Source organism: Girardinichthys multiradiatus, chromosome 3, assembly GCF_021462225.1.
Source record: "Girardinichthys multiradiatus isolate DD_20200921_A chromosome 3, DD_fGirMul_XY1, whole genome shotgun sequence".
Classification (NCBI taxonomy): domain Eukaryota; kingdom Metazoa; phylum Chordata; class Actinopteri; order Cyprinodontiformes; family Goodeidae; genus Girardinichthys; species Girardinichthys multiradiatus.
In genome coordinates this window covers 5134817-5146293 of record NC_061796.1, presented here as the reverse complement: position 1 = coordinate 5146293, position 11477 = coordinate 5134817, and the positions used below count along the sequence as shown (strand labels likewise).

The following is an 11477-nucleotide window of genomic DNA, read 5'->3' as shown; positions in this document are numbered from 1 at the left end:
ACCGCTGCTCAGAGCATCATTATGATGTCAGTGAGGGGTTTTAACCAGAGAGTCAGAGGGGTTTCAGGGACATGGTCCCAGAGCTTTTACTCACGATTTCACAGAAATCAACTTTGATTTGGGAGATTAACCTATCGAGGAAAGCATCACTAATCTAAGCTTTGGAAAAACTATTATCTTGTGTTTTTACTGCCAAATACTTTGTGTCCATTTAACGTTTTATTATACACTCACCAGCCACTTTATTAGGTACACCTGTCCAACTGCTCGTTAACACAAATTTCTAATCGTCCAATCACATGGCAGCAACTCGATGCATTTAGGCATGTAGACATGGTCAAGACGATCTGCTGCAGTTCAAACCGACCATCAAAATGGGGAAGAAAGGTGATTTAAGTGACTTTGAACGTGGCATGGTTGTTGGTGCCAGATGGGCTGGTCTATTTCAGAAACTGCTGATCTACTGGAATTTTCACCCACTACTATCTCTAGGGTTTACAGAGAATGGTCCGAAACACAGAAAATATCCTGTGAGCGGCAGTTCTGTGGGTGCAAATGCCTTGTTGATGCCAGAAGTCAGAGGAGAATGGCCAGACTGGTTCACGCTGATAGAAAGGCAACAATAACTCAAATAAGCACTTGTTACAACCAAGGCATGCAGAAGAGCATCTCTGAACGCACAACACGTCGAACCTTGAGGCGAATGGGCTACAGCAGCAGAAGACCAGACCGGGTGCCGCTCCTGTCAGCTAAGAACAGGAAGCTGAGGCTACAATTTGCACAGGCTCACCAAAATTAGACAATAGAAGATTGGAAAAACGTTGCCTGCTCTGATGAGTCTCGATTTCTGCTGTGACATTCTGATGGTAGGGTCAGAATTTGGTGTCAACAAGATGAAAGCATGGATCCATCCTGCCTTCTATCAATGGTTCAGGCTGGTGGTGGTGGTGTAATGGTGTGGGGGATATTTTCTTGGCACACTTTGGGCCCCTTAGTACCAATTGAGCATCATGTCAAGGTCACAGTCTACCTGAGTATTGTAGGCAGTTCTGAAGGCAAAAGGGGGTCCAACCCGGTACTAGCAAGGTGTACCTAATAAAGTGGCCGGTGAGTGTATATAGCGCATGCATTTTTCACTTTGTAGATATGTTTTTGCCAAAAGACTAAAAATTAACTCAATGGTCCTGAAAAAATTGTTACACTTTTCATTTATGGGCAATAAATGATAAGCATAATTAATCTAATAATAAATCTAGCATACTCAGTTTTTTTTTTCATCAACAGGTCAAAGACTCCCAAAAAAACAAAAATAAGTTTTTTCCCCTTCTCAACAAAGGAGTCATCTTGAAGATTCTTCATCCCACCAAAACGGGATTACAAGTGGTCTAAATTATTCCTGGTTCTGCCAGATCGAGAACTGCTTCGTCTCTTCAACATGAACTTGAGCTGTGAAAAAAAGGATAACTCAGTGAGACTGGATTATTTAAGAAAAACAGTAATGTTTATAGGGATAGTTCAGGATTTTTCTAAATGAGGTTCTGCTTAAATGATAACTTTCTTTGGGTATTCATCTAGTATAAATCCAGGTACGACTGCCTTAGAGGTTTAAGCTAATGTCTAGTCCAACAGGGACCAAGACCAAAGCAGACTTTTAACATTTTAAACAGCTACAGTCTCAAAAATGCCACATTATTTTATGTGAACGTTATTTTATTGACCTATTATCCATCATCATGTTTGTGTTGGGTGGTTATTTACTCTGAATGTCTATTTAAAAAGTCAGGCAGGGTAAAAACGAATAAATTGCTGTGCCCCTTACATTTGGATAATAATTAATCTTATTTTTTTATAGGCCATTAATAAATAAGCAGTTATAGCGCTTGAGTTAAGGACCAGAGACTGAGCAAAAGTTTTACCAAACAGTAAGCTATGATTTTATAATATTTTCCAATATTACTGTTCACCTTTTCATCATCTAGAGTTTCTAAAATTAACCCTTTCTGAGTAAGTTGCCACACTGTAAGACTAATGACCATTTGGAAACCCATCAAATTAGCAATTATATATAATAAATATAATAATAAATATAAAGATAACGTTTACAAAATATTTTTTGTAATAATTTTGGCATGTTAGAATAGCAAGGCTGGTGTTAAGTTATTGCCCTCATGTCTTAAGGAAACAAACATATTAAAGGTTTTTGACCGTATTATAAACATCAAAAACAATCAAAAGGGAAATGAAAACATGTTTTTCATGTTAATGACTATTAAACCTTTTTAAGTACCAAAAGGCTTCTTTTGATAACATTTTGGTTATTGGTTATTTCAGTCAGTCAATTATGATGTCGTGACCTATTTAGATATGTTTAATATAGAAATCCTAGATGACAAAAAGTGAACAGTAACATAGTATTGTTAAATAATAGGTCACTTTTTAGTAGGTCACTGGCAACCTTTGCTCTCCATCTTGCCCTTATTGTTTATTAAGTGTTTACGGGTTCATTGATAACTGATTTAATAATTCCTTAAAGAAGGGAGATGCTATAAAGTGGTATAATTTTTCCTTCAGAATCAGAATGTGTTCTCTTTTTACTTGGAAGTCTGATTTTTATTTTATTTTATTATGTTTTTGTGTTCCGTGTTGGAAATACAAGGATATCCTTGGAAGCAACGTTTCCGACTGAGAAGTAAATTTAATACGGCTGCCACGTATACAAAATATTGTAAAAGTTGCATTTAAGAAATACTTATTAGTACTTCTGATTGTATTAGTTTAAACTAGTGTCAAACATAGTGCTGTATAACCTCTGCTAGTGAACATATTCCTTTAGTGTTTAAACTCGTAAAATGGAGAGGAATATAATGTAATAGCCTTGTACTGCTGATATTAGTTAGCATCATAACAAATCACAAATCCCAGTGGTTATCTGGCTTGCAACTAGAATATGCTAAACTCAGGAGTGGTGTCATTACCAGATCCGAAGTCCAAATTCGGAGATAAATCTAACATACCATGATTCTGGCTGGACATGCTTTACATGTCCCATTCTCAGTGCATGTTTCACATAGGAAGTTTATTGGTGGTGCACCGCATCCTATCCTTATTATTCTGTAAATAAATTTCAATTTAAAGGTTCATAAAAATAGCGTTCCCACAAATGCTGTCATGTGTTTTAAATTGGTGTGGTTTTAAGTGGCTAGAATGCACTTTTGTTTTGGCTCCAATCTGACTAGCTAGTTAGCCTTAGCATCCAGGAAAAACTAATCTTGATTTACGTTAAATAAAGACATTAAGACAGTTATCAGCTGCAGGTGAGATATTTATTTGATGACTGGGAGCATACCCGTTCTCCTTGTGGGCCGCTCTGCAGCAAATGAGCTGGCTGGTCGTTTTCCAGGTTGCGCATGCTGGGGTCGGCTCCTCTGTCCAACAGCAGCTGCAGGATCTTTTCCTGGTTTGGGTTACCATGAAGACCTGCCGCCATGTGTAAAGCCGTGTGACCGTGAGCCTGTCACAAAAATGTTAACACGGCATGACTCAGACAGTTCAGTCAGTGTAATTGTAATACACGACATACTGTAAACTCATGCAGAGAGACATTCCGAGCATACAGTTCTGACTTTCAGGTCAGTGTGAGACTCACTTTCATGTTGACAAAGTCTTTCATGTTTGGCAGGCGAATCCCCAGCAGGTAGTCCACCAGTTTAATGTTACCTTCCTTCACAGCCAAGTGCAGCACTGTCTTGTTACTTTTGATTTCCTGGAATAATAGAAAGTGCGGGGAATAATTATGAACCAATGGGTCCTGCAATGGCATTTGAGAGTCAAAACAGACCGAGAAAACAAAAGAGAGAGTACGGGGGGAGGGTGGCCGCACTATGACATCATGTTGGTTAGATAAAACACACAACACTTCCCCCTACACATTCTCACTGAATGTTCATGGTTGACGTATTTATTGTGACTAGCTTTGACGGTCTGCTGAGCTTTCAGTACCTGGCTGAGAAGGGATGCCCCTGCAATGAGCAGCATCTGTACACAAGAGAGCTTCTCATCAGCTTTGGCCTGAAGACTAACATCTTCCGGTGCGGCTGTAGACGCTTTCATGGTGACACTGTGAGAAATGGCTGCACAGTGTAGGGGAGTCATACCTAATGCAAGAAGAAAGACTTAGCTTTCAAGATACGAAGTGAAGACATCACTGGATTAATGGGTTAACAAAGAGTGATATTTGCATATTTTCATTTTTTTTTATTTATTTATGTTAAATTACCCTCAAAATTGCGGGCCTCCAAGTTGACGTTTCGTCTACCTGACAGAATTGCCTGCCGAAAAATAGAAATTACTCATGAGGATTGCTTAAAAACTAATCTGTGAGTGACTTTTTATTAATATGATAAAAACTTTTCCAGCTTTGGTGTTTCTTTACCTCCAGAACTGCTGGAAATCCATAGTGAGCAGCCAAGTGAAGAGCAGTTTGACCTTTAAAGTCGCAGGCGTTTATGTCTGCCCCTAACGACAGAAGATCCTGCACAATCTCTGGCTGGTTGGCTGTCACTGCCACCAACAAAGCAGTCTGCAAAAACACATTTAGCAATACAAATTAAAATCATATAATTAAAGAAGTCATTTGTGTTGCTTGGAATATTTTATTTTAAATATTTAATTCACACCTTTCCTTTGTGTTCCTTAGCATCAAGCCTCCCTACTTCCCTCAGCCTCTCTGCAGCAGCGATGGCATATTCCCTGAGTCCTTTGGCTGTGTAGATGTGCAGGATGCTGTTCAAGAAAACCAAATGATGAATTATTTGTAAATGAAATTGCATAATTGTGGTCATCACCACAGCCATTCTATTTTATCGTTTTCTGTGTTTAACATGTTTTTAAATTTTATCTGACTCATTAATCATTTAGCACAATTGAATGACTCATTCTATTTTTTTTCTTAATCATTCTAAAAATTATCAAGTTCCAAATGCGGTTCTCACTTTCAGCTCACAACCAAAAACAAAACTCCGCTATAGTAAATGAATTGTTTACAATCAGACCTAAATCAAGAGTTCAATCATCGTACAAGCGTCCTCCAAACTTATTGTGACTCCCTGTACGGATAGAAAAAAGGTTCAAGATAAATTTTGCTTTTATTTCAGTGGCATTATCTTAAACTGAAACTATTTAGAAACTGCTAAGAAAACTCCAGGTTTTATTTTCAGTACGGGGAATCATTTCTCTGTTAATTTGTTTAGTGTCTTTATGCTGGTAAAGGAGCCAGTGATGATTCGTTGTATGCTGTTAAACATAGGCTATCAGATTTGAATCCAAAATATCCTGGTATTTCAATTAGTTGATGATATCATGCACTCCAACAGGGTTCCCAGAGAAACATACCCACAGAATCAAACATCGTCCAACAAGTTTAACAATGGGCATGAGGTGCTATTGCATATATTTGTCCTTTGTTTTACTCCAGACCAACCTGAAGTATTAGCTGCTGAAAAGCTTGTTTTGGAGGGCGCCTTATGTGGTTGTTTTCATTTATCTCAAAAATGCGGTAACAGTTTCTAAATGCTCAACTGAAGGTCAAACATGGACAGCTCTTAGATAACCCCTTTGGGCTTTTTTTCAATGATCATAATTTATTTTTTGTGTGTGAAACATAAAATTGAGATTGTGATAGATAAAATAAGAGTTTGATGAAAATTTGAGGAATGCCTCAAACACCCATATCAGACTATTTTGTATATAAAATATATTTTTTGTGTAATAGAAATATGGGAAATGTCCGGCTGTTCACAGACAAATCATCAACTAAAGCTTTTCCTATTTACAAGCTGGTCTCTCCACCTGGGACAAGAAGCATATGAGGAATCCCGGATAAGCCCCCAAAAACATTTAGCACAAAATAAGTTATGAGAAATGAAAACATGGCTTGGCTGATTATTAGGGATTTAGTTTAAGAATGGATGATGTTAGATCACCAAGGCCAGCTTTCTGTTTGACTTTACCAACTATAGCACATTTATAACATGACTGCACACAAATAGGCAAGTCTGAGCCCTTACGTGTCACCGTCTTCATCCTGACAAGTGGTTCTGCTGTAGTCCATGCCACTGAGCAGCAATCTGGCCTCATCCAGCTTTAAAGAATCCATTGAAGAACCATAAATATGCTGTGTACTCTGACCGATGTGTGGCCAAGAAGAAGCCATATTGGGTTCTGCCACCGCTACAGAGCAGTCCTGTGGAAAATCATCAAATGTAAGCTACTATGAACCTCAAAGCAGGTTGATGAACTTAGAACTACCAGATATTCAAAGATGTTCAACAATGAGAACATTTTTCTTACATATGGCGGCGATATTGAGTCTGCAAACACTGAGACATGCTGTTGTGTGCTGTATTCAGTTTGCATTGTTAGGTAGTCTGAATCATAGCTGGGTCCTGGAGCACTGCTGTAGTAACTCTGGGTAGATTCAAGGGCTGAGGCCCATGGCTGATAGCTCACTGCCATGTCTGGGTAGCTAATTGCTCCACCTAGAATGGAAACATGAGTCAGCATTTTATTGTCACTTTTATTGTCCACTTTATAAAATTCCAAAATGAAGGAGGGGTTAATCCAGGGCGCCATTCACGTTTTAACCATCACTGCATGTAGTGGATTTAAAAAAGTGCCAACACCTGTCCGGTTTTAGTTTGTTAAAATGATCACAATAAAACTTAATATTAACTTGCAATATATTGTGTACATTTCAACTGAACAAAAAAAAAACTGCCACAGAGAAAAACATGAAAAAGTGCACCTACCCTCGAACCGATACTTTGTTAAAGCCTCTTTTGATTCAGTTTCAGCATTCCGTCTCCTTAAGTTTCTGCTTACCATCAATTCTAGGGAAATTAAATTTAGCTGACCTAGTAGGAGTTTCCTGACAATTGTGGTAGCATGTGTTAACTAAAGTAATTTGAAGAGAGCTTATACAGGGTCAGAGAGATCTCTATGTAAGAAGGAATCAATCAGGAGAAGTGCACACAAAAAAATCAATAAAAAGGTTATATTACTTAGAAATAGCCATTTCTCCAAAACTGATTAAAGACCAGGCGGAAAATAGTGAACAATGCTGCCAAGAGGACAACAGCAACAATGAAGTAGCTGCAAGAGTTTCTAGCAACTACTAGCTGTATTCTACATGTGAGAACCATTTCCTGTATTCTACATATACCTAGACTAAGTAGTAAGGGTGCAAGACAGAAACTTTACTTACAAATAAACCAACCAGGCAGTTTCCCAAAGCCTTGTGGGAGAATGTGTTATGGTCTGATAAATTCAAAGTGAAGGTTTTGAGCTAAATTTCCTAATGCCAAGTTTGGACCAAAACTACACTGAGTGCCATACCCAGAAACATTGTGGTGGCAGCATCATCCTGTAGAGTTACTATTCTTCAGATGGAACGAGAGTTTAAGTAAAGGGTGATGCAATTATCAACACTGAGTTTGAACCCAAAATCTTCAGATTTCTGGCAGAAAGCTGAAGCTGAAGAGAGATTATATTATTTAATCTCGCTGTCATTCAAAGCATAAATCAAAATCAGCAAAATAATAGAAAATGTGTTTTGAAATTTTGCCAGCAAATCTATGAGGTCTCCTGAAGTCAGCTGTAAACAAGAGTTGCCCTCAGAATCTGATACATCTGGAGAACTTTGACGTGGTAAAGTGGGCAAATAATCCCAGGTCAAAATGTGAAGAGCAAATAAAGTCCTACCAAGAAGACTGTTGTTATTGAATCAAATGATGCTTTGACAAAGTTTTACTTTAAGGGTGTCCAGAATTATGCAACCAGGTAGTTGCAGCATTTTCTTTTTTTTCCCATGACAGATTTCTTTGTTTTTCTGTTGTATTGTACAAAATATACCTCACATTAAAACTGTGAAAAGTTTAGATATTTTTATTTAATTAGATGTTAACAATATTTTAAATCACTATATAAGCCTGTCCCTTGGGCGTCTGACGTTCCAACCTTACCTGTAAGCGCAAATGGTTCTGATGAAGACAGATCCTGCCAGACACAACAGAACAAAAGGAAATAATTAATGAACAAATACTAATGAAATAGCAATTGCTGAGAAGCTGAGTCAATCAGTGTGTTGGCTTACTGCAACAGTAGTCGGAGGAATTGGACTTGTACTGGAAGCAGAGCAAGGGGGAAGCACAGCTGACGTCTCGCGTCTTCTCTTCTGCTCCAAAAGTTTCTTTACTGTGGGCTGGGTGCAACAGGCCTTCTCTTTTGGTGCTAAAGAAGAAAAATCAAACCAAAAGAAATTACTTTTTCATGATCTGATTGAACAGGTTCAAAACCAAATTACTGATTGATTACTATAACAGAAAAAAAAACTGTAAAGCAGTGACAAAAATGAATTTGATACACTGGTGAAACATCTAAATACCCAAACACGGGAGGATTCAGTTCTTAAAAGAACATCTGGTGCTAGTTTTATTCGCATGTTCTCATCAGACTGAGGGCACAAATTTTTGTCTTCACTCTGTCTGATTGAAAACGCAAACAGAGACGACTACTGCACTGAGAGCCAACAGCATATGCATTGTCGGGGTTTATATACCCCTGGGATAATGGAATGGGCTCAGCAGAGACTGCCCTGTCATATGAGTGTCCCTTTGTCCATGATATGTTTCAAAGTAGCTGCAGCACAACTATGTATCTACTTAACTACTTATTCTGTCTTTTTGCTCTTTCAATCATTCAAATATGAACATTTCAACCTGTTTCAGGACATGACTACTTTCAATTCTGCTATTTTTAACTATAATGTTTTTTTAAAATATTGAACTTATTTTATACAACTTCCTCCCATAAAAATGAATGCGGTTACATTTTCATATTTCTCGTTTTATCAGAAAGTCAAAAATCTAAAGTTGAAATGTTTACAACAAGCTTGAGACCATTAATTTATAGTGCAATTGATTTGGAAAGAAAATGCAAGAAAATTTACAGCACATGGATAAGATGTGTCGAATAACTCGTGAATGAACACAATAAGCAATTTAGTAAAACAATAACCACTCAATGTAATACCAAAACAACAAAACCGTCTACTGATGGACATAATAGTGAATTTTCAATTTTGAGAGTTTGTCCACAAACAGCAAAAACTGTTGAAAATATTAACAGTGACAAAGATAATTGAAATCTTGGATACCCTTTTAGCTTTAGGTCTTTCTTTAATCTTTTTAGTTTTATTTTCAATGTACACTAAAAATATTGTCATGTTTAAACTTTAATCACTTTGATGATACTCTTGGAGCTTCTGAGCTTCCTTCTCCTCTTGTCCCACACCTTAACACCCATTCTATTATTTGATGTTCACGTTTCCCCTTCCGATGCTCATTTCCACTCAACAGGTAAAGGAAAAGTGTGAAAACAAAAAAAAAAAGAAAACAACCCCGCAGAATAGATATCTGCTGTTTCCAGCCGACAACAAGCGACCACACAGGTTTGTTTCCTCAAAAGCTTTCCCCACTACACGTGAAAGATAAAACAAAGGCTCTATTTCCAGCCCGTCTGTGGAACCCAAGTACAAAGCTCAGACTCTCGAAAAACCTCCTCCATTAGGAACAAAGATCTTTTGCGGCCAGCTGTACCAAAAAAGAAAAAGCAGAGAGAGAGACTCATCAGAAAACCTTCAGCATGGGATTGCCAGCACTCATTTTCTGTGACACCTTCCTGTCCCGCTCCGTTACGCAAACCACACATCTTCCTGCCTGGTGTGTCAGAGGCGCGTCACTTAGAAACACATGTAGTTTGCCTTGTGGTTTTGGTTGCAGTTTGTCTGAGAGGCACACATTTGTTTCAAGCCCATGTGTGACACCAAAGTGCTGTTCTTTGAGGCAAGCACAGAGAAATAACATGGAAAGGGGTTTTATTTTGGTTTCACTTTGCCATTCCTTGTCTTTTCTCAAAAACAGCCATGCTTACTTCCAGGTGCAAATCTAATCTGGGGGTAACGAGTTCTTGTCTGTGTCCTACTTTGTGCTCCTAAAACACCTGATAAAGGTCACTTTGATCAGAAATGACATCAGTCAGACCAGATCAATCCCGCAGAGTTTCATTTTCAGGTTCGGGAGGTGTTACTACACGTTACTTAATGCTGACTCACTTGATCTTTACAGCAAAATGCAACCTTTGGCCTTTTCTTTGATGATACAATGCCGGCACAAAAACAGCTATAGATCGCGTAATAAAAGCAGTTTCACCAGATGTAGAAGTTCATCAACTCTTCGCAGTGAGAGAAACAGGAAACAAGGCCATGGGTTTAATAGTAGGTCCCAGACTAAATACTCCGAAATTAAGTTTCCGCGCAGGCTACACTTTCTTTGGGCTAAATTCAAATCGAGCCCTGTGGAAACCCCTGGACATTGAGTCATGTGCGTGGGAGGGCTGGGGATTCCGACGACCTTTCTCTTCTGGCTCGATCTTTATAGACAAGAAAGAGGCAGTGCATCACCAGTTTCCTCTTTTTGTGGCTTTTTACTCTGGGCCCAGGCGCACGCAACAAGATACATATAAAATGATCGCCCAAGCAAATCAAAAAAAAAAAAAAAAAAACATGAACAAAGAAGCTTAGGCGAAGCAGACTGTTCCTGTCACGTCACACAACTTGCCTCTTTGGCATTAATTAAAAGAGGAAATGAAAACATGCAAGCAGGGTGGAGATGTATCAGGGGTTCCCCAAAATGAAGTCTGGACTCTTGGATTCACCCAAATAGTGATGTCATAGGACTTACAAGACATCTTGAATTACATTTCACTGTAAAATGTTAGAAAGCTGTTTGTGTTGAGATAAATGAGACAAAGAACATGAATAAGACGCATATGTAAATACTATCTTATTAGATTTGCCGTCCTAAATTACAAAGTAAAAATAGATAAAATTTGATAAATGATAACTGGATGAGACTGATATCTAATTTAGAAAGAAATATGAAAATAAAGTTACATTTGATTAGTTTAATACCATTACAACTACCTCAACAGTTATTTTTCAAGTGTAAACAGCAGAAGAGCGTCAACAAGTCTAATAAAAACTCATAAACCTGTTGTAAACAGTACATCACAGGATTAATACTCACATTTATCAAAGTGCATGTCAGAAACGATTGTACTCTGAGTCTCTTTTTTTTTTTGTCGGTTCGTCCACTCGGTTAGCAGGCTTTTCAAAAACGGGATTAGAACACAGATCCGTTCAGGTAGGCTGAAGAAGTGAGTATGGTTTGTTGACTCACAGTCGCTGCCGCCTGTAAGCATCGCGCCGCCCCCGCCCCTGGGAAACCCAGCTCACCTCCGCAACTTCAGTCATGCGAGGAGAGTGAGGAGAGTTGCGCTGTTTACGTGTGAACACACAACCAGCTGTGTGATTTACAGTAATGTAGGACAGGGACAAACAAATATTACATACTGTTACATCA

The 11477-nt window shown here is 38.4% G+C and overlaps 1 protein-coding gene across 2 annotated transcripts; it reads right to left on the bottom strand.

The window, feature by feature from the left end:
• Positions 1 to 996: 996 nt before the first annotated feature.
• Positions 997 to 11263, bottom strand: LOC124865964 (NF-kappa-B inhibitor delta). Of its 2 annotated transcripts, none has more exons than XM_047361501.1 (12): positions 11142 to 11263; positions 8150 to 8286; positions 8019 to 8052; positions 6349 to 6536; positions 6066 to 6241; positions 4677 to 4782; positions 4433 to 4579; positions 4277 to 4328; positions 4000 to 4154; positions 3647 to 3763; positions 3347 to 3511; positions 997 to 1446 (listed from the first exon to the last, which is right to left on the bottom strand). In XM_047361501.1, exons 1-12 carry the CDS (start codon positions 11155 to 11157, stop codon positions 1375 to 1377), a joined length of 1365 nt encoding a protein of 454 aa, XP_047217457.1. In that variant the 5' UTR covers positions 11158 to 11263; the 3' UTR covers positions 997 to 1374. The 2 variants fall into 2 exon arrangements, with proteins under 2 accessions (XP_047217457.1, XP_047217458.1); XM_047361502.1 differs by lacking the exon at positions 11142 to 11263 and adding an exon at positions 9349 to 10396.
• Positions 11264 to 11477: the final 214 nt, after the last annotated feature.